The sequence below is a fragment of the Leptidea sinapis genome, chromosome 14 (genome assembly GCF_905404315.1).
Source record: "Leptidea sinapis chromosome 14, ilLepSina1.1, whole genome shotgun sequence".
Taxonomy (NCBI): domain Eukaryota; kingdom Metazoa; phylum Arthropoda; class Insecta; order Lepidoptera; family Pieridae; genus Leptidea; species Leptidea sinapis.
In genome coordinates, this window is record NC_066278.1 from 12,957,898 (window position 1) to 12,982,409 (window position 24,512).

Here is a 24,512-nt window from a genome sequence, read left to right on the forward strand (position 1 = left end):
TTTCAAAAATGATTTTATTTTGAGACAAGCTAAGTAGCCTGTTTTACTTAATATTAATTAACTTAGATTTATTGGTTTAGTTCAAAATATTGCTACTTTCCATAGTAGCGTCTCCAACATCTTATACGAGGCATGCCTTTTAAGTTTTGTCGTTAGAAGAAAAATACACAACTAGAACCTTATAGTACTTTTTATTGTTTTTCAAGGTATTCACCACGTAGCTTAATACACTTTTCCATTGCTCAAACCAGTTTTTATTACATTTATTCCACTCTAAAGTGTGGTGTTCAAAATGGCTGACTTGAAAGCGTCACCTGCTTCTTCACCGGACTGGAACCTTTGACCACGAAGACTTCTTCTTCTTCATCAGGACTGTATGGAGGATGGTCAAGAATTTCTAATTTTCCATGCTTCAAATACTCAATCGTTTGACGAGCGCTGTGTGAGCTTGCGTTGTCGTGGCGTCTTGTGGTAAACAAACTGTGGTGTACCACTCTGCGTTAACCGTTCTACGATCTTCAAGTGCAATAGTCGCAACATAGCCGGTTATTCCAACGAACGTGGCCACCGTCTTCTTTAAAGTACTTCGAGAACAAACAACTTAAGTCGGCTTTGGCTGGTCTTGAAAGAACCAAGATTGTAGATTGTTGTTTGGTATCAGGATCGTAGGCATCCAAGATTCGTCACTGATGATGTCGTACACGTAATCCAATCATTCATTGCACCAAGCCATTCATGCAAGATCTTCTGAATGGTTGTCCCTGAGATGTCTAATAGAGACTCAATCTCCCTATACGTGACATGACGATCTTCAAGAATTAATTGTTTCACAGCAATGATCTTATATTTAGTGAAGGCGAATTTTGGGCGTCCATCGCGAGATTTGTCACTAACACTAGTATGTCCACGCTGGAATTCTAAATACCAGCGTTCGACAGTCCGCAGACATAGGGCTTTATCACTGAACACAGATGCTAGCTCTTCAAAACACTGAAGCCGTGTCAGGCCTCTTCTAAAGTTGTAGAAAATTATTGCACGAACATTTTGCTTAGTAAGATTCATTTTCGTACGTAACCTGACAGATTCCAATCAACGCTGTTACTAAACAATAGCATTAATCCTAACAACTGTTTTGAGATTCAAAATTTAAACACATTCGAATATAGAACAGTTCCAAATTCCAAATTACCGGGAAATATGGAAACGACAGAACTTAAAAGGCATGCCTAGTACATAAATATAATAGTTTGGCTGCGCGATAATATAGACAAAGCCACCACCGTAGAAAATGTATGGTGACAAAATCATTTTTAATCTTGAGATGACTTTAAATAATTAATTTAAATTAACTATTACTAAGAAATAAGAGATAAAATTAATAAGAAAAAATGCCTATTCGTTGTTTGTAGTACCACAATCTAGGACTAATCTGGGTCAAAACGCAACTATTTCTAGGCTCTGTACTCACTGGCCAAATCGCAGAACATTGATTTATTCATTCCGCTTGCTCAATATAAAAAATAAAATACTTAAACTGTGTTCTGTGACTTAAAAAACCTTGTTTTCATATTTTCATTTTATTTTAAATTATACATTAAAATATTTTTAGATTTTAGTTTATGAATTGTTAAAATGACTGTCCTATAAGCGTTGTAAAAATTATGAATGCTGTGGTAGCTTATAAGTGAATTAACTCTTAACCATATTATTATTATATTTTAAGTTTAAACATGTAAAGAGTGTAATTTGTTAGTTGCCCAAATATATAAATAAATAAATAAACCTCTCTATATTAATATCCGATATTTATCGGTTAGTGCCGCGAAGAACTATATTTATATCATGTCCGTTATATCAACAAAGATTTAATCGTAAGTATGAATAATAAAGTTATGAAATTATTTTTGCATAATTTAAAATTACGGCACATAAATTGCTTCAAGGATCGCTGATACCGATTAATAAAGAAATGAAGATTAATAAAGAATTATTTTTCGATTTTCTGCCAAAAAGTATCCGAGGTTTTCTTATCCGTGTTCAGCCTACAATATTTGTAGGTCACAGAGTCACATCAATAAAAATTACAGTCGGTTGTAAGGCTAAAAGGAATATTTCGTAAAGGAAAATCACATGCTTTTTTACAACACCAAATTTTAACATTTTAAATAAATAAATTCTGCATAAATCTAATATGTTCTACGAACTTGCATATTATATAGATAGAGTTCACATAGTTGATTTCTTGTTCACAATATAGTTTCTTTATAAAGATTTAAAAATAAGTACTACTAAGCTGTGGAATGAGCTTCCTTGTGCGGTGTTTCCGGGACGATACGACATGGGTACCTTCAAAAAAAGCGCGTTCCTTAAAGGCCGGTTACGCTCTTGTGATTCCTCTGGTGTTGCAAGAGAATGTGGGCGGCGGTGATCACTTAAAACCAGGTGACCCGTACACTCGTTTTTCCTCCTATTCCATAAAAAAAAATACGATGGTACTCGTATAATTCATTATCGTATATTCATTGTCAAACTATAAATTATTTAACATGTTAAATAACAACATAATATATAAGCAAGTGTACGTTACAATGATTATTGTAATGCTAAATACATCACAACATAGAAATTCATTTAATGTGAGTCAGTCAGTGATTTCAATTATGTAAATATTAGGGTATAACTATAAAGTATGAATTTGCCGATTCGTACTGAAAAATTTAAATTCGTTTATTTCAATTTAACATAATATTATTTATTAGTTAACTTTTTTTTTGTCTTTATAATATTGTCGTTTTGACATATTTTTTTTGAGATAATTTCTCTTGTTGCTTGAAGTCTCGCGTTATCATAATGGTGAAGGTCGATTCATGAGTCGGGGCTGTTTCACTGCGAATTGTGCTATCATTATTTAATATCATATTATGTTCGTGTTCTTTTTTCTTATGAAAATAAGGGACGAGACGAGCAGGACATTCAGGTGATGGTAATTGATACGCCCTACCCATTACAATGCAGTGCCGCTCAGGATTCTTGAAAAGCCAGAAAATTCTGAGCGGTGCTACAATTGCGCTCGTCGCCTTGAGACATAAGATGTTTAAGTCTCATTTGCCCAGTAATTTCACGAGCTACGGCGCCCTTCAGAACGAAACACAGTAATGCTTACACATTACTGCTTGATGGCAGAAATAGGCGCCGTTGTGGTACCCATCCTGTGCAAAGGAGCCTCCCACTGGTGTTCGAAGTTAGGCACAGTAGACATTTGCCGTTATTGCTTGACCAGATCGTAGAAAGTTATAGTGAATAACACCATGCTGAGATCACCAAACTGTTATGTTTAACTTTTTATTGGTAAGTTTTGCTTTAGGACACTGTTGCGGCGTTTGATCTGGGGTCATTGCATTTTTCGCTTACGGTTATAGTAAATAATCCATTTTCTTTGCGATGCATCTCTCAATTCAATCCAATATTCTTTTATTTCTGTATCGATTCAACAAGGCAACACAAGTTTCTTTCTGCAGATCAGACAAATCATGAGGCAACCATTTTTCATATTTTGAATTTTCAGATTTGACGCAAATGAGTCAATATTGTTGGTAAGGTAATGTTAAACCATGCAGTTAATTCCTGGGTTTCGCTCGTTTTGCTCGGATCAGCTTCCACCATCTTTTTCATTCATTGATATTTACTTGTGTAGGCGTTCTTCTACGTGGGTCGTTCTTCAAATAAAAGTTTCCATAACGAAAGCGTCTAAGCCAAAATCACATAGTGCGTTCATTAGCAGTCCACTCTCCAAACGAAACAAAAGTATCACTCAAAAAACTCAAAGCATGAAGGTTCTATGTCAATTCGAAGTACCTATTACAAGAAAACGAACGACAATTTCATACTTTAACCCCTATTAGGTAGGTACTTACTGCACGGATCGGTATTATTCTTTTATGATATCTGTAATAATTGTTTGAGCTAAACGACGTTTATTATATAATACTATGTAAAACGGTGTGTTCACGCAAATAAGAGAATTTGTAAATAGCAATCAATGTTTGTGTAAAACTGATGGAGCACACAACGATAAGACTTGATGAGTGAATCATGCCTGCTGATAATAGGGTAGTATCTCGCGAGCAGCGGTCTCGGGAACAGCTCGCTAAAACAGGAAGCGATAAAATGCGCAACATTTTAATAATAATTGCGATTATGTCGCTCATAAAGTACATAAATTGTGCCAAAATTCTCGGCCTATTCCCACATACAGGGAAAAGTCACCAAATGGTTTTTGAACCGCTTTTGAAAAAGTTATCTGAACGAGGCCACCACGTGACCGTAGCTTCATTTTTTCCGCTCAAAAATCCACCACAAAACTATTCTGATGTCAGTTTTGAAGGCATCTCAGATATTGGCTTGGAAACATTTGATGTTAAATGGTATGAGAACCAAGGATTTATGTACAAGATTCCTGTAGTGAAGGATGTACTACAACAAATTGTTGACTACAGTATACTGGCACCACTCGCTTTGAGCGTATGTGATAAGGCAGTTAATTGGCCCCCTCTGACAGAAGCTTTGAAGAAAAACTACGATGTCGTGTTGTTAGAACAATTTAATAGTGACTGTATGTTAGGGTTATTACATGTGTATGGTGTTAACGTGCCCGTTATTGGGTTATCATCGAGTACCCTTCAAACTTGGACTCCTGACCGTTTAGGGATTGCTGACAATCCATCGTACCTTCCAGTTGTAAGCACTTCATATGTTTACCCTATGTCATTCATTGAAAGAGTTAAGAACAGTTTTTTATATGTATACTTCAAAATTTGGTATCGTCATTTGATACAGCAGGTGGAACAAACAATTATTGAGAATCAGTATGATGTGAAAGTGGATTTAGAACAGCTGTCCAAGAGTTCTATCTCTATTTTGTTAGTGAACACATTTCATGCAATAAATGGTGTTAAACCTTTACTGCCCGGTGTTGTTGAAGTTGGAGGCATGCATCTAGATCATACAAGAAAGGAAATACCAGCAGTAAGTACATATATTTATTCAGAAGTATTTAAAATTCATAAATTAGGAAGAAAAGCTAAAATAGAATCCTAGTTTAAGATTAAATGAACTATAGGAATGGAACTTCGCCTGCCTCTCCAGGCGCTGCCACATTAGTATTGAGTATACATTATTGAAATATCGGTTTATCATGTTATACCGGGTTAAACAACAACATTCATTGTCAGAAAAGCGTGGAGGTATCAAATCGAAAATTACCAAAAAAAAAATAACAAAAACACAACCTTCAAAAAACCATTAGAAAACAATAGATATAAAATGCACTAAAAAGTAAAAAAAATGCGTTGTTTTATACAATCTCATTCAACAATTTGTTTTTTTAAAGGGATAACCCTCACTTCTGGGATTAATAACACAAATAAATATGAAGCCACAACCTGAGAGTTGAACAAAACATACAAGATTTATCACCGATACGTCACTCGAACGGTTGGCTCAGTTGGAAGGGCACTCGCACGGAACGCGAGAGGTCGCGGTTTCGAGTCCCGCACCTTTCATAAATTTTGTTTTCAAATTTAACTCGTGCAATCTGATTCTCCTAAAAGGAGGTGATTTATAATTTGATGTTTTTTCATTTATTTGTTATTTTATGTTTATATCAGTATCTCCAGCTTATTTTATATACAGTTTATTGACTGATTTAATTACTACCTATAAATGTTCTCTACAACATTTTAAGTTGGTGGTAATTACTGGCAGAGACCAATATATTTTGAAGTATACTAAATGCATGTTTAAAATCATCAGGACTCGTGGGAATATTTTTTTAGTAAATTCCGGCGGGTAAATGACAGTTCACAAACATAATATTGTTTTATAGGCATATTGCCTACCTCGTTTCAATCCCAGTTTATAAATGTCTTCAGACTCGAAGTTAATATAAACTTAACTGGTGGCGCATAAACAATTGTGTACTTAATAGAAGATGAGATTTATCTTAAGATGAGATTTATCTTAAGATAAACCATCGTGGCTTATATCCGAACAGTCATTAGATCGTTTATATAATATAATTAATTTAGCAACATTTAGAGCCTAATAGCCGCAATATTAACTGCTTAGTTTTTTTACTAACCAGCCGCTTATAAGTCGCAGCCAACTGCGTAATTCAGCCGGTTGTTGGGATAGCTAGACCTTTAGTAATATGACGGCATTCAGCTAATATTATTATGTGTTGACTTACATAAAATATTATATAAAACTTGTAAATAGCCTTCCATGTAAATATTTTCCTATCTGTTATTGTATTGACTGTTAGTTTTCCAATAATAATAAAATAAAAAATGTAATTAAATTAACCAAACGTCACCTAACCAAACTTAACAAACGGTAACCGAACATTATGAAGCCATAAATATTCACTTTAACGAAGTAGCTAAACGGCCTTCACCCATCTAAGTAATTAAAACGTTGTTTAAAACGACTACGATAGCCATTTCAAGTGGCTTTCATCAAACATGCTATCCATTCCACGGACTGGCTGATTTAACCAGGTGGCTGCGACAAAATATATATAACTTTGTGTTTTATATATTATCTATTATTATATATTATCATCATTGAGAAACTTGCCTTCTGGCTTTTGCATCTCAATCTGAAGTTTGTTCTATCTTAAAAGTTCGTGGTTATTCTGAATAATCTAACTTCCTACCTACTTGACGACCTGTATAGCCGAGTGGCTAGCGACCCTATCTACTAAGCTAGAGGTCCCGGGCTCGAATCCCGTTAGGTGCAAGCATTTAAATGATGAATATGGATGTTTCTTTCCGAGTCATGGATGTTTATACGTATTTATGTATGTTTAAGTAAGTTTATTGTATTAAATATATCGTTGTCTTGCAACCCATAACACAGGCAATAATTTGGGGTAAGATAATTTGTGTAAAAGTGTGTCAATATTTTATTATTATATTATTATTATTATTATAATATATTGCAATGCAATATTAGGTGTTACTTCATTAAAAAGTTTCATAATCACTATTATTTAATATTACTTACCTAATTTATACAGCCTAAAGTCAAATAAATTGGTTAATGTCAGGAACAACTTACTAGGAATACCGACAACGTTGTGATGTAATGTTTTATTAATAACTCTTATCGCGTCGTGGCCTTTTGAGGACAAACCTACGGATGGCCCTCTCTAGTGCGATGGTCGGACCGACCTTAACAGTTCAAGTTCATATGCAATATAAATTATATTCCTCGCTAATGGTGGAACTTAATCACTTTTGCTGTAAATCATATACGTATAATTGTTTAATTGACTGTTCTGTTTAGTTGTGTGAACGGTTCGATTGACGATTAAAAAAAATTAAAACAATAAATAATATCAATAAAAATTTTTAAGAATTCACCTTTCAAGGTGCATGTGATAATAAGTACCTTCATGATTTGTTTAGGCCCATGTTGCATGTAACGCTATTTATGAATAAACTTTATTAATCACTCTTTACTTATTTTGGTTCCAAAGATAGAGGAACGTTCTCAATTTTATTAAGCAGCCTACTACCTGTACTATAACTGTCCTTACTACATAAAATGTTTTTTTTTATGGAATAGGAGGACAAACGAGCGTACGGGTCACCTGTTGTTAAGTGATCACCGCCGCCCACACTCTCTTGCAACACCAGAGGAATCACAGGAGCGTTGCCGGCCTTTAAGGAAGGTGTACGCGCTTTTTTTGAAGGTACCCATGTCGTATCGTCCCGGAAACACCGCACAAGGAAGTTCATTCCACAGCTTTGTAGCACGTGGAAGAAAGCTCCTTGTAAACCGCACTGTGGAGGACCGCCACACATCCAGATAGTGAGGATGATATCCTAACTTGTGGCGTGTCGTGCGAAGGTGGAATTCGGCGGCAGGAATTAGGTAAAACAGCTCTTCGGAACTCTCCCCGTGATAAATGCGGTAGAAGACACACAATGAAGCGACGTCTCTACGCAACGCCAAGTGATCCAGTCGTTCACAGAGTACTGGGTCCCCGACAATTCGTGCTGCTCTGCGTTGCACGTGGTCAAATGGATTGAGCTGATACTGGGGTGCGCCAGACAAGAGATGACAGCAATACTCCTTGTGTGGCCGGACCTGCGCTTTGTAGAGCGCTAGAATGTGGGCCGGCTTGAAGTATTGCCGTGCTCTATAAATGACGCCCAGTTTCTTTGAAGGCAATTTGGCTTTGCCCTCCAGATGGCCACGGAATTGGTAATCGCTCGAGATTTCAAGACCCAGTATTCCGATGGCTTTTAGGGAAGTGTTGTCGAAGAGCGGTGATACGACAAATGGGGTTTTTTTAGTGGTAAACGCGCAAACTTGAGTCTTTTGGGGGTTAAATTGGACAAGGTTCAATTTACCCCATTCCGCGACCTTCTCAAGAGAGGACTCGATAGAAGACACAAGTTTCTCCCGGCACTGGTCGACGATTTCCCGAGAGAGACGTGCATGGCCCGTGTATACGGCATCACCAGTGCTGTCATCTGCATAGCAATGAATGTTGGAGGTGTCCAACATATCATTGATATGCAGAAGAAACAGCGTAGGAGATAGCACACAGCCTTGGGGCACTCCAGCATTCACGGGCTTCGGGTTCGAGCAATGTCCGTCGACAACGACCTGTATGCTGCGCCCAGTGAGGAAGCTGGAAGTCCACTTGCACAAGCTCTCGGGAAGCCCAAATGATGGAAGTTTGGCGAGGAGCGCCTTGTGCCATACACGATCAAAGGCCTTCGCTATATCCAGGCTAACTGCCAGGCCTTTCCCCTTGCTTTCAATAGCCGCAGCCAATCTATGTGTTAGGTATACCAGAAGATCACCTGCCGACCGACCATGGCGAAAGCCGTTTTGTCGGTCGTTGATCAACTGGTGACCCTCTAGGTTTACCAAGAGCTGACGGCTAATTATGCTCTCCATGATTTTGGAGAGCAGGGAGGTAATAGCAATAGGCCTGTAGTTTGCCGGATCCGAACTGTCTCCTTTTTTTTTGGATCGGATGGACAAGGGCTGACTTCCATGAGTCAGGGACTACGCCTTTGGAATAAGAGTGCCGGAATAAACGCGTTAGCACCGGCGTCAACTCAGGGGCACACGTTCTAAGCACGATTGGAGAAAAGCCATCCGGCCCGCTCGACTTCCTGACGTCCAACGAAAACAGAGCTCGCCTAACAGTTTTCTGTCTGAACTGTACTTCAGGCATAGAGCTCTGACACCGCGGGATGGTCGGCGGTGTTTTTCCGTTGTCGTCAAGAGTCGAGTTGGAGGCGAAAAGAGCGCACAGGAGATCGGCTTTCTCTTTTGCCGTATGGGCCAGGGTGTCATTCCTCATGTGCAACGGCGGCATGGACGGCTGGCTGAAGTTACCAAGAGCAGCTTTCGACAACGATCAGAACTTGCGTGTTCCGGTCGGGTAACTTGAAAGCTGCTCGCCGATTTTGACGACGTGTTTTGACTTTGCACGGGCGATTTAAAAAATCTGGAAGCACGGTTGTATTACCTCTTTAGAACTATGCAGTTCGGATCCTTTGTGCCCAGCGCCGCAACCCAAGTTCGAGACGCCTGTTTTTTGCAGTCAGATGCTGCTTTAACTGACGCATCGAACCAGGGCTGTGATCTGCCACCGATCGGTACTACAGAGCTTGGTATAAAAATATCCATGCCCTGTAGTATCATATCGGCTACTGCGACGGCGCAGGCACTAGGATCATCCGAAGGGAAACAAACCCTGCTCCAAGGGTAGGATGCAAAAAAGGAATGCATCCTATCCCAATCTGCTGACTTGTAGTGCCAAACGCGGTGGGTCGCTGGTGGCCTGCGACGTTGGCGTCAGATAGGCACTACACTCCTGACCAGGCAATGGTCGGACGTTCCAAGAGGGGCGTTGACAAAGACCTGGTAACCATCGGGATGTGTAGTCAACAGAAGATCCAATAAGGAAGGCATGTGGCTATCCACATCAGGGAGCCGCGTTGGCAACTCGACTAATTGGGACAGACCATACGCCAATGCAAAATTATGCACAGATCGCCCTGCGTAGTCTGTGGTACGTGATCCAAGCCATTCGGCATTGTGCCCGTTGAAATCACCCAAGACTACGATTTCAGCGGAGGGGATCTGTGCAAGCACGTCGTCAATTGCCGCTTGTACGCAGCTCATGAGATGATCGGTTTCTGCGTTACCACTATGGGACCTGTAGACATACGCATAGATGCGGACGCGGTCCTCTAAATCTACGCGGAGCCAGAGAGTGGACAGGTCCCTACCCTCAAAATTGCCGAGCCGGCGACAGCAGATATCCTCCCTAACGTACACACATACCCTGGCATGAGGCAAAAAATTGTGCTCAATTTTGTACCCTCCTGTTATTATATGAGTTACATAATTTTATAGACTGAATCTTCACCTCTATGAAACTTGCACTTCCAAAAAAATAGCGTATTTTTAAATACGTATAGTTAAAATGTATTCTACGGAGTTGTATTGTATTTGGATAAAGTTGAGATACTAAATTTCTTATTCATGGTTTAGTTTCTTCATAAATATTTTAAATTACGATGGACAGTGATATTGTATCTAGCATTGCCATACTTTTATTGCATATAACATGTAAATTAAGTTCATAATAATTATATTGTATATATCATAACAAGTGTACCTTACAATTGTTATTCTGAATACGACATTAACAGTTATGTAAATTCAATTAAAGTGTGTCAGTCAGAGTCGGTGAGTGATTTCAAGAATGTAAATAATAACTGCATAGATCGGGTTTTTATTTAAGCTAAAAACGTTAGTTATATAATAATTATTTCCTACGTTAAACGGTGTGTGCACGTTTTAAGTTCGTGTAAGATAATTTGAAAATGGCAATCAAACGTATGCGTAAAATTGGTGGAGCAAACAATGATTAGATTTGGTGCGTACCTAAATCACTGACATGCTGATAGGGTAGTGTATCGATAGCAGCCGTCGCGGGAACAGCTCGATAAAAAAGGATACAGTAAAATGCGAAACATTTTAATAATAATTGCGATTATATCGCTCAGAAAGTACATAAATTGTGCCAATATTCTCGGCTTATTCCCACATACAGGGAAAAGTCACCAAATGGTTTTTGAACCGCTTTTGAAAAAGTTATCTGAACAAGGCCACCACGTGACTGTAGTTTCATTTTTTCCGCTCAAAAATCCACCACAAAACTATACTGATGTCAGTTTTGAAGGCATCTCAGATATTGGCTTGGGAACATTTGATGTAACATGGTTTGAGAACCAAGGATTCATATACAAGATTCCTGTAGTGAAGGATGTACTACAACAAATTGTTGACTACAGTAGTATACTGGCACCACTCGCTTTGAGCGTATGTGAAAAAGCTGTTAATTGGCCCCCTCTGACAGAAGCTTTGAAGAAAAAGTACGATGTCGTGTTGTTAGAACAATTTAATAGTGATTGTATGTTAGGTTTATTACATGTGTAACGTGCCTGTTATTGGGTTATCATCGTGTTCCCTTCAAACTTGGACTTCTGACCGTTTAGGGATTGCTGACAATCCATCGTACCTTCCAGTTGTAAGCACTTCATATATTTACCCTATGTCAATCATTGAACGAGTAAAGAACAGTTTTTTATATGTATACTTCAAAATTTGGTATCGTCATTCGATACAGCAGGTGGAACAAACATTTATTGAGAATCAGTATGATGTGAAAGTGAACTTAGAACAGCTGTCCAAGAGTTCTATCTCTCTTTTGTTAGTGAACACATTTCATGCAATAAATGGTGTTAAACCTTTACTGCCCGGTGTTGTTGAAGTTGGTGGCATGCATCTAGATCATACCAGAAAGGAAATACCAGTAGTAAGTACATATTTCTTCAGAAGTCTTTTATATTCATTGATTTAATCTATTTAAAGGAAGATCTTCTCCCAAATTTACCACGGCGCCGAATCCTATCTTCTCACGACACGGCACAAACACAGATATCATCCTCACCATCTCAGTGTGTGGCGTTCCTCTACAGTACAGTTTTCAATGACTTTCTTCTACGTAGCACCAAACTATAGAATGAGCTTTATTTGGCGGTATTTTCAAGACTATGTGGCATGGGTAGCTTCAAAAGTAGCTTTTGCGCAAAGCAATCACAGCAACTTTGTTTTTTTACCATCTATTCCATTATAATGATTGAATGTTAAGTTCTCTACCTTGCTAGGTCAAATGTGATACATCTCGTGGAACATTTTTAGGATCAGTCTATCGATGTATTGTAAAGATTGGAAATAACCTAGTGTGGCTACTTATTGTTCCTGCATTTAGTGCTATAAACCAAATTCAATGCATTGCTTCTTTGTGGATACAGCAGACACTTTTATATTTTATTTGCTACTAGTTATTGCCTGCGATTTTGTTTACGTGATAGGACGTAATTCCAGAAAAACGTTCCAAACCACAATCATGACGAAATTGAGTTAAGAACACACAACTGGTCACGAGATTCATAATAACAGACTGTCAAAAAATGGCAGCCCTACTATTACTCTTTATATCAAATCATGACTTCGAAGCCCAACCCTCATGTATGGAATACACTAATATTTATTAAACTTTAAACACGAGTTCCTCAAAATGTGATGTTTGTTGCTTGGAACTTTTTTCGGGAACTACGTTCAATAGATCCAGTCGTTTCAGAGATATGCTTCAGCTTCTATTAAGAAACAAAGAGATAGGTAAGAGTGAGCACTAGGCAATGACGCTCTATACATATGGACATAATATAATTCGCAGTCTGACCGCGGAACGGGAAAAGTGTGCTTAAAGACAATGTAAGCACACTTTTCTCCTTAGTCGTGTGTCAACTGTGTGTCAATCAACAAGCCTAAGTGTGCTATAAAAAGTGCTAAAATAATACATTAATGACTCAAAAAAAAGATGGTGTGACTTACCACCGGTAAGGTTATTTCATTTCTATAAGATTGATATGCAAAAATCGAAAATAATTTAATAAAAACGAATATTTTTTGATTAAATATGGTACAATTATTGACAAGTCCCCAGACAAGACAAGTCAGAATGGGACAGATGAAAGGACACAGTCAGAAATTAAAACAATAGAGTCGCTCTTTTTAACCGACTTCAAAAAAAGAGGTGGTTCTCAATTTATCTTACCTTTCAACTGGGTGAACCGATTTTGATAATCCTTTTTTTTATTTAAAACTCCGACTGAACAGATCTTCATCGGAAAATAGGGTGAGACTGACGAACGTAAAACTTATAGGAACGCTCTTTCTCTTCTGGGTTTAAAAAATACCTAACTACTGTCGTCGATGTCGGACCCACTGATGTCGGGTTCTAAATTCAAAATACGCAGCTGAAACTGAAATAGACAATAAACAACTGGAGTAAACGCAGAAATGTATAGACATAGCAGTCGAAGCTTATTATGGTGTCATTTGTGCCATATTATGGCTTTGCCAGATTTTGTATGAGGTGCATTGTCTATATATATAGAACGTCATTGGCAATAGGGCATTAGTAGCACGTAATTAAATGCAGTAAAAAAGTATTATTTTGCTGAAAATATGATGCAAGTAAGATAAGAGAATAAATGTAGTTTTAAAAATAATTAGTGATTTAAGTAACAATGAACTGCGGGCCTACCATGAACTCTTAATGCGATTCATTTGGCGACCTAAAATGAACTGCTTTGCTTTTTCATACCACGACATCGTTTAAGCGATCGGATTTAGGTTGACGTCAAATCAAATAGGAAATAGAATCGCAACTCAATTTAGTTCATTCGTACCATGAGGTAATATTTCAACCTAAACTGGATAGCTTATGTGTCAAAGTGAGCGATTCGAAGAAAGTTGCTACCGTCTTAGAGGAAAGTGAATCGTGTAGTTAATAACTTTTAAAAAATGGTGAAAACATACAGATAAGGAAAATTTTATGGATGAAAGATGAGATGGGAAAACTTTATTGAACTTTTTTGTAAAACAAAATACTGAAAATAAATACCGAAAATGAAAATACTTAAGACGAATCAGTAATGGCCCGGGCTATAGTCTGTTCGCAAGAACGAATAAAAAAATGTACTCTGTGCTCCAGTAAAATCAACATCAATGGAGGTGCGTTAATAGCTAGTTAATTTTAAGAAAACACCTAAGCAAACATTTAATTTGTAATTCAAAGAACTATATATATTTATATTACTATTTAATAAGAACAAAAAAGGGCTCAATGGTTTATTATTTGACGCTATAAATCGCAATTTAAAAATGTATTTTTAGTATTTTCTACGCAAAAAATCCGCTAAACGCATATCTTTTTTTTTTCGATTTCGACACGCAACGCATATGGTTCGAGTAAGAGAGCTAACCTAAACTGAATTGCATCGGAATTGCATCGCTAATTAAAAGTTGAAGGGCTGGGCCTTCTGTTTGTTATAGATTATTATTATTAGGTCCAGGAAGCATCTGTGAAAGATATTTTATCTTTATAAAAATCCAAAAAGCTTACTAGCCCCTGGATTAACAGCTTAGCTTTTTCTTAAGCAGCCTTTTAGTCGCACGATTGGACAGTCCTGAAATAATATGCATTCAATAATTTTTTTATGTTAACCTAACTTCACCTAACCCTACTCGACCAAAGGTGACCGAAGATTAGAGATTAATCGAAATCATTTAAACGAAATGGCTAAACGGTCTTCAGCCATCCAAGTAATTAGAAATCTGCGTAAAATGACTGCGCTTACCATTCCATTAAATGCTGGCATTCAACATATAGGTTAGGCAATCCACAAACTGACAAATATCACCAGATAGCTGCGACTAATTATTTTTTTAATATTATGGCACATCATTGAGACACTTGTATTATGGCTTTTGGATGTCATTCTAAAGTCTATTCTATCTCAAAAGTCCGTTGTTACACTGTGTAATATATTACAATGAAAATATGGGTGATTCTTTATTAAAAAGATTCATAATCACAATTATTTAAACTTACTTGATTTATGCAGCCTAAACCAAATTAAAATGGATAATTAATGTCAGGAGCAACTTATAAGAAAAAACCGACAACATTGTGATGTAATTAATGTTTTATTAATAATTATTATCGCGCCAACGCCTTTTGACGACAAGCATACGGATGGCCCTCGCAAGTGCGACGGTCAACCCAACGTTACGAGTTCAAGTTCAAGTAAAATATACCTCCTGTCCCTCGCTTATTGTGTAACTTTATCACTTTTATTGTAAATCATATGCATAATATAATTGTTTAACGAACTGTTATGTCTAGTTGTGTGAATGGTCAGTTTTCGGGCAGGGCGGCTCATCCTCATCATCGGGATATACGTTTTGAGAAACTTATTTGAACCAGCTTCCTCGAGCGGTCTCTCCAGGCCTAAAAGGCCGCACAAGTGCCCCATTGGCTCCTGAAGAGAATACGGGAGGCCACCATCAGTTAACCATTACGCTCGCTTGGCTTTTATATTTATAAAAAGTTCTAAAATACCAGAATAGGTATTTTTTCCATTTATTGTTCACAACAAAAACATACAGTAATGCAAGTTTTACATCTAAATAGCAAGAAAACTCCTAAAGGGTTTATCTGGGTATATTGTCGCTCGTGATTTCTACATTAATTGCAATAATTATACTTATATTATCTACTTATTATAATTTATTTAATATCTACACTAGTCTACACATAAATATGGTTGTTGTTCTTAATATATTTTTTTCAGTAAGTTTGTATATTTTCCGTTTTTCGTCATTTTATATAAGTTTTGTCATGTGGTATTTCTTTTTTATATGAGCCATTAGATAAATTAGCATATCTTGTATCATAGATGTTTTTGGTTTTGGCATTGCAAAATCTCTTAGAATTAATTAAATTTCTTGGATGGGCCTTTAATATTCTAATAAAAATGATAGTTCATTAACTTCTCTCAAGAATGAAATATTTTAATTTGTCATATACATCTATATATTGAAATGTTTAAACAACATACATTTACCATGTTCATATTATTTATCATGAATATTTTTATGAGCCAATAATTTTAACATTTTACTTGAATTCTATAATTTTTTATTAAAAAGAGTTTTATTAGGTGCTGGATTTGCGAGCATTTTATTAGCTATTATAAAAAATTTGATTAAATCTAATTTAAAAAACATGAACCAGAGTTTCTAGTTACACGAGCATGACGCTTTATTTGTTTACGGTGCGTGTGGATTGATGCATTTTCATTTTCTCTACTCAATAGCTCTTGTTTTTATTATTTAATTTACATTTTTTTACTTACTCGTGTAAAAAGATGAAGCTGTAAATGTTGATTTAAGTTGAGTTTCTTACCATTTCTTCTCATTACTTAAATCGTTTTCCGAAATGGCGGGAAAAATAAAAAGAAGACAAAACTTTTGACATTCATAAGTGTCATTTCCTATGAATAAAGTGATTTTGATATTTTGATTTTCCAAAAATAGAACTTACAAGTCAGCATTATTTGTAGCTCGACCTTTATAATTGACAAGAGATCTAAGATGTAATACAGTGATTATTTAGTCTTAAAATTACAAACTGAGCTTAGTAAACTGTTTATACTAAAACCAAAGCTGCTACACACTGATATGATACTTTTTACAGTATGCAAGCATTGATGGGAATGAGAGAATGAGAGAATGATAGTTGGCAAAATAGAGGATGAGATATGTGAATAATGAATATGTATAATTTTAGTTTTTTGAGCATTTAACATTAGGCCGACATCTTGCGCTCATTTACAAAAAAAAATTTTAACATAAAAACAACCGCCTTCAAATACACTATTCCAAAACAGTAGAAATAATGTGCACTAAAAAGAATAAAACTAATTGCGTATTTTTAAAAATTGTTTAAATTTAAATTAATTAATTTAAATTGTTTTAATTAATTAATCTAATTCTAGTTACGATTATTGTTATTTTTAACCGACTTCAAAAAAGGAGGAGGTTCTCAATTCGTCGGTATTTTGTAATGAACGTAAGTACTTTGCAATTTGATTACAGACAGTGTTCCGTTACTTTGTCATGGATTCCGTAATCAGAACCTAACCAAACTGTCACCAAACTATCTTTGAAGTATATCCTTTCCAATAAAAAAAGAATAATAGAAATCGGTTGGCGCGATGTTGAGTTATTCGTAAATTTATCATCCACTTTGCTATACGTAAAAAGCAAATTTGAGACTTATGGTTTTTTCATGGATGCCACTGTCAGATCTGGACCAAATTATCTAATTCGGCTCACCCAGTCGAAAGTTTTGAGGTAACAAACATAAAAAAAATATACCGACAAATTGAGAACATCCTCCTTTTTTGAAGTCGGTTAGAAACAGAGGAAAGTTATTTAACATAGTTATTTGCAGCTGCTAGGACCTTATGAGCAACCATAAAGCATATGTTATCAGCAAATTGATAAATTGAGTCTGTAGTTATAATGTTACACATATCATTAGCATACAGTAAATACTTTGTAGGTCCTATGTTCGATCCCTTTACTGTTGTGACGTGATGAGCTATGATTCTCTCTCACTACGTTTAATTGTAATTAGTGTTTCGCGAACTGCAGTACCGAACAGTTTGCTCAAACAGAAAGCGGTAAAATGCAATGCATTTTAATAAATGTAGTGGTTCTGTATCTCCTAAGTTACATAAATTGTGCCAGAATTCTCGGCTTATTCCCACATACAGGGAAAAGCCACCAAATGGTTTTTGAACCGCTTTTGAAAAAGTTATCTGAACGAGGCCACCACGTGACTGTAGCTTCATTTTTTCCGCTCAAAAATCCACCACAAAACTATACTGATGTCAGTTTTGAAGGCATCTCAGATATTGGCTTGGGAACATTTGATGTAACATGGTTTGAGAACCAAAGATTTATGTACAAGATTCCTGTAGTGAAGGATATACTACAACAAGTTGTTGTCTTCGGTGTACTGGCACCACTCGCTTTGAGCGTATGTGAAAAGGCAGTTAATTGGCCCCCTCTGACAGAAGCTTTGAAGAAAAACTACGATGTCGTGTTGTTAGAACAATTTAGTAGTGATTGTATGTTAGGGTTATTACATGTGTATGGTGTAAACGTGCCTGTTATTGGGTTATCTTCGTGTACCCTTCATCCTTGGACTACTGATCGTTTAGGGATTACAGATAATCCATCATACGTTCCAGTAGTGAGCACTTCATATGTTTATCCTATGTCATTCATCGAAAGAGTTAAGAATACTTTTTTAAATATTTACTTTAAAATATGGTATCGTAATTCGATAATGAAGGAGGAACAAAAAATGATTGAGAATCAGTATGATGTGAAAGTGGATTTAGAACAGTTGTCTAAGAGTTCTATCTCTCTTTTGTTAGTGAACACATTTCATGCAATAAATGGCGTAAAACCTTCACTGCCGGGTGTTGTGGAAGTTGGTGGCATGCATCTAGATGAGACAAGAAAGGAAATACCAGCAGTAAGTACTTACACACATGTTCAATTTTAATGTTTTTTTTTTGTCGTCAACAGACATTATAGTATAATATGTATTTTATCATATGTATATATGTCACAAAACAAGTATAATATAACCGCGTCAGGCATTACACAAACACAGAAAATTCATTACACTCATACAAAATAATTATTATTTTATGACAGATTCGCGTATATATACGCGTAGTATGCGTACTGCGACTAAATAATTATAAATTCTGCGGGTAGGCAAAAATCTTTTTAGTCATATAATCTAACTGAAAAATTAAATGTCATTAAATTTTTTACCATTGAATGTATAGGCTATAATTTATTATATATAATCTTATTAATTAATTTGTAAGGTATTGTAATTTATTGTATTGTGTGATTAAAGAAATATATATGGAGAGTGTTCTTAGATTATATGTTTTATAATTTGTATTCCCCTTCTAAGCATGTGTAGCGTATTATAACTAGTGAAAAGTTTTCGTGTTACTCACATTCACACTCCATACGCTAAAGGCTAATGAGACTCAAAGTAATAAGAGTAATAATAAGAATTATAACTTAATTTTTTTTTTTATAAATATGTTTAAGAATAATAAATACATTATTTTCATTTCTTTACTCTCACTGCAAACAACTGAAATTACTATGTTTTTATTATTATAATTATATTTAAATTCGTTAATTATTTATATGATTTTATTGTTTATTGTACTAAATTTCAAATACGGTTTTCTAGGTATATGAAGGGGTGGACCTCTGTCCCCGAAACTTGTTAAAACTGTATCTTCAGGGTCTGTGATACCTGGACAAATGACAATGACAAAATGAAATGTGTACGTGTGTGTGTGTGTGTGTGTGTGTGTGTGTGTGTGTGTGTGTGTGTGTGTGTGTGTGTGAGTGTGTGTGTGAGTGTGTGTGTGTATGCGCGCGTGAAGCACACGTGATAGGAAACACATGACGTATAAAATAATAGGATGCGGGTGGTCTACACGCGGATGAAATTCCGCGTGACAGGAAAAGCACCCTTAAGATAGCGGTGGTTTTCTTTTTTTACCTTAAAATTGCTTAGTGTGTATATAAAAGTCTTCTCATGAATCTTATTGTAAAGCTTTAAAGAGAGAGCATCATATTTACTTTTCATGAAGGCTATTTTTTGATGAACGCAAATGTTGACGCACAGGATTTTCGGTTCAATCAAGAATCCTGAGCGAAACTGCATTGTAATAATAATCCTCATAAAAATACTTCATGGCCACGAGTTATAGATGCTTTAAAGAAATCATTATGTGGTCATGATAAAACAATTTAACAGTGAACACGTGCAAGTACGTGTATACCCCTATGATTAGTGTCCAAGGTAAAGGCTAAATCAGCATTTAACCATGATTAGACAACATTTTGTTTTCATGTTAGTACACTTAGTTCATTGTTGCTGAGCGGGTAATGGAGAAGGCTATGCTCCCTACGAGATCTGATCTGAAATGAGGAGATCCGTAGGAGAACTAAAGTCACCGACATCGTCCAAATGATTGTGAAACTGAAGTGGCAGTGGGCAGGGCACATAGCTCGACGGACAGACGGCCGTTGGGGTAGTAAGGTCCTCGAATGGTGACCACGTACCGGAAGGCGTAGTGTTGGTAGGCCCCCCACAAGATCGCCGGAATACGTTGGATAAGGGCAGCGCAGGACCGATCTTCATAGCGATATTTGGGGGCCTTTGTCCAGCAGTTAACCTTGTACCGGTTTATCCAATTGCCTAAGGGATGAACTGATTTAGCCTAGGAAAAACTTGTCTGTCCTAAAATCAATTATACATCACGACCTAACGTCTTATTTTTAAAGTTTCAAATATACTAGGTATACCTATCTATTCCATTGCAACTATCCACTGTTTCTATAATTATTGTATTTTGTGAAATAAGCATTTTTAAGAAATGGATAATTCTTTTCCGTACAACAGTATGATAAAAATGTCAATATTATTAGAGTGTCATAGTGTAGTTAAATTACGGTCATTTAGGCATTTCTGACAACCTATTAACCGAATTTATACATTTAGATATGAGAACTCTTATGTTTTTAATGCCAAAACAACATAACATTATATCTACGTAAATAAATCAATCAATCAGTAATTTATTCATAAGAAAAAGACAAAAGCGTCGGAAATGAGATAAAATATGATAAGCGGGAATTAGGACACAATACTTATTATCTTTAAAAGTAAATGGTGATACACTAATGAATAGCCACATAAGAATTAAAATTTTTATTTACTTTGATAAGTTTTGATATTTATACCACCGACTCAGTCACAAAAGTGTTATATTTCCATTTAAGTTTTTTTATTTTTATGAAACTAAGGGACGAGACGAACAGGACGTTCATGAACAACTACTGGTAATTGATACGCCCTGCCCATAACAATGCAGTGCCGCTCAGGATTCTTGAAAAACCCAAAATTTCTGAGCGGCACTATATTTCATTTCACTAGCTACGGTGCCCTTCAGACCGAAACACAGTAATGCTTACACATTACTGCTTCACGGCAGAACTAGGCGCCGTTGTGGTACCAATAATCTAGCTGGCATCCTGTGCAAAGGAGCCTCCCACTGGTATTGAAGTAGAGGTAGATGTCATAAAACTAACGTAAATAAGTTTCTTTTTGAACTCTTCTGTAAAGCAAAGACTTTAAGTATCTGTCATTTATACAAAGTCCCAGTCACTGTTCTAGAAATGACATCAAGAAAAATTTTATTATTCTATGCGAGCTTTTTATAATCTAGATCCTAAGTAATCATTGAGAGCAAAATTTAAAGAAATTAACATCTTGACTGTTACTTCTCAATATATTCTTGATAATCTAGTAGTATATTCATAGGCACATAAGTGAATTTGCTAGAAACTGTCATAACCATAATGTCAACACCTGGAACATTAACTTGTAATGCCTACTACTAGTCTAAGTCGAGTTAATAAGTCGTTTGTGGAGCGATGTATATGCTTTTACACAAGATCCCAGAAAATGTTCATAACAAAAGTATTACGTTATTTAATAGAATTGTTAAAAGACGTTTATGTGGTAAACGTTACTAAAACATAAATGACATTATCAGGCTATTAAAAAATAAGTTTAATTATACGATATTACTTTGTAAACATATTTTTTTGATGAAAAAATATGTTTACAATCGTCTGTCTGAGGCATTCGTTTTGAAATGGGTAGTAGTTTTTAACTTTCAATAAGTGATGTCACATCCTATTTTGAATAAAAATTAATTGCTGACATCCGACCACAATGAACAAAACCATTTGAGTTAGTGTAGTGCTAGTGAATATTGGAATGCAGAATATAAATAGTGATATTATAAGAAAATTTAACAAAAAAACAACCGGCTTCAAAAACACTATTCCAAAACAATAGATATAATATGCACTAAAAAGTTTAAAAATAATTGCATATTTTTATACAATCTAATTAATTAATCTATTTCTAGTTACAATTATTGTTATTTTTGGAATCGGTGTCCTTCCGCCGCGACCCGCTCTCTCCTCTCGCATCCTCACGACTCAAGCACATCTCACCTATAATTATGTATGTAGTTACAAACCTATCTTCGATGACACCGACTCCGGATAGCATAAAAAAGACTCGGCCGAGTATCGTTAATTTGCTCCCAAGAATTGAAGAGTTCCGTTACTTTGTCATGGATTCCGTAATCAGAACCTAACCGAACTCACCAAACTATCTTTGAAGTATATCCTTTACAATAAAAAAAGAATCATCGAAATCGGTTGGCGCAATATTGAGTTATTCGTAAATTTATCATCCACTTTGCTATACGTGTGAGAAAATTTAAGACTTTTATAGTTTTCTCATGGATGCCATTGTCAGATCTGGACCAAATTACAATGGGACCACACAAGAAGTACCAGCTTTCAAATAAAAAAGAATGATCAAAATCGATTCCCCAGTCGAAAGCTTTGAGGTAACAAAGATAAAAAAATACCGATGAATTGAGAACCTCCTCCTTTTTTGAAGTCGGTTAAAAAGACACGTGACCAATGTAATTGATCAGCAGCAGATTAATCTAAAGTACAATAATTATGTTCTCTAGAGGACAAAAAAAAATTGCCACCGTCGATTCTAAATATAACCCTTAATCTAGAAGACTTGAATTTAATAGACCTTTACAATATATTAATTGATATAAGGTTATTTATTATGATTTATGTCCAGCCAAACACATCACCAATCCACCATCAAAAGTGCCGATTCCAATCCAACTACTGCCCCCAGACGTAACGCAAAACATATGTAAACTCCCCGTTCCAACGCTCATGGGTTATCAATACATTTCAATAAAGGTCATCATTAGCAATGTTTGGGTCAACAGTGCTCTTAGCATATTTGAGTAACAAAAATTAACATACAATTGATGAACTAAAAATCTAAATGACATCTCTTTAAGGAATCGTTTTTTTTTTGTGTGTCATATTACATAAGGGCCCCTTATGAGAATAACTTTTTAGTCAAACTGTCTGTCTTTCTGTGTCATTACTAAACCATACTATGTTTAAAAAAACATTTATATGAAAAGTAAAATAATAGAACTAATAAAATAAATGCTCAATTAAATAGCGATATTAAGCAGAAGAATAAACATCATATATTTGATCTCTATGTTTAATGTACTTCTAACGCTAGATGGCGTCAAATGTGTAACAAAGAAATGTGCATAAAAATTGCTCTTATCACGTCGGAGGTTCGAGTAAATATGTAAGACCGTAATCATCCGTAAATTATAAGACAATCATATTAAAGATAATTTGGTAGTAGTTAACTTTTTCTTGATTAAAATGTGTCCAAATTACCATGATTATAACTCATAATTTAGGCGCGAAACCGTAACAAATTTTTATTGTCTTTCCTTTAGGTATACCTTCGCAGCTTATATGTACAATAAAATTATTAGGTAATTAAAGTATTATTACAATCGTAACAGTGAAACCAAGTTCAGCATCATTGAACTCTCGTATCGCTGTTATATATGCTGTTACATATGAAAGCGATAACGAAATTGAGTGGTATATCTCAATAAAGTTTTGTCACATTATTATATTATGACCTCAATAATTATGTTCAATTATTTACATTATACAATGTATTTTTTACATGTAAGAGAGGGAAATTGGGCGAGAGACTTGATGGGATTCGGTGAGGCAACCACCCGTGGAATCCACAAAAGCAGGGGTCAAGATACGTTGCCAGCCTTTAAGGAGTATGCTCTATGCTTGAAGGTCTCTGAGTCATATCGGTTCGGATAACTGCAGCCGGTAATTGATTCTTATTAATGGTAGTAGAAAATAAAAAAGAAACTTACTGACATACTCAAAAGAATCGATCATCAAAGTGGAGATAGGCAAAATACATCATGCGAGATAAAGTGGGGAAATGGAGGAAAAGAGTTACAGAATGGTACCCAAGAGATGGCAAAACAAGACGAGAAAGAAAGCAGGACCTAATTGGAGAAGAGTTGCCCATAATAGAAAAGAGTGAAAATTGTAGGAAGAGGCATTTGCCAACCGGCACGCCGAACTAAAAGAGATTTTATAGTTGATGTAAGTTGTTTTTTAGTACGGGATAAAACGGTTTTAGTATTATTATTTATTAATGGTAATGATAAAAGTTTTTTTTTGATATCTTGTCGGCACGTGTTTCAGAACATATTTCTTTCAAGTCTCAAGAATGACAGTAGGTACTAAAACAATTAAGACTCGTTTATAGAGGATGATAGAGGTCACGTATTATTAGTTATTAAAGCGATGGAATCCCCGTACCGTGAAACTATCATAGTATACTTCTGCTAGCCCAGAGAGCAAGACGGGGCACCGGCGAACCGGAGGGGAGTTGCGTTTTTTTTTCAATATAGTCC

General features: G+C 35.9%; 1 protein-coding gene across 1 annotated transcript in view; it reads left to right on the top strand.

Moving 5' to 3' along the window:
• The first annotated feature begins 11,366 nt into the window (after positions 1 to 11,366).
• LOC126967987 (UDP-glycosyltransferase UGT5-like) overlaps positions 11,367 to 24,512 on the top strand; it is a 31,398-nt gene continuing 18,252 nt past the window's right edge. The window contains exons 1-2 of the mRNA XM_050812743.1: positions 11,367 to 11,521; positions 18,162 to 18,565. Coding sequence (XP_050668700.1) covers positions 11,515 to 11,521; positions 18,162 to 18,565 — 411 coding nt within the window. The 5' untranslated portion in view covers positions 11,367 to 11,514. The remainder of the gene's footprint in view (positions 11,522 to 18,161; positions 18,566 to 24,512) is intronic.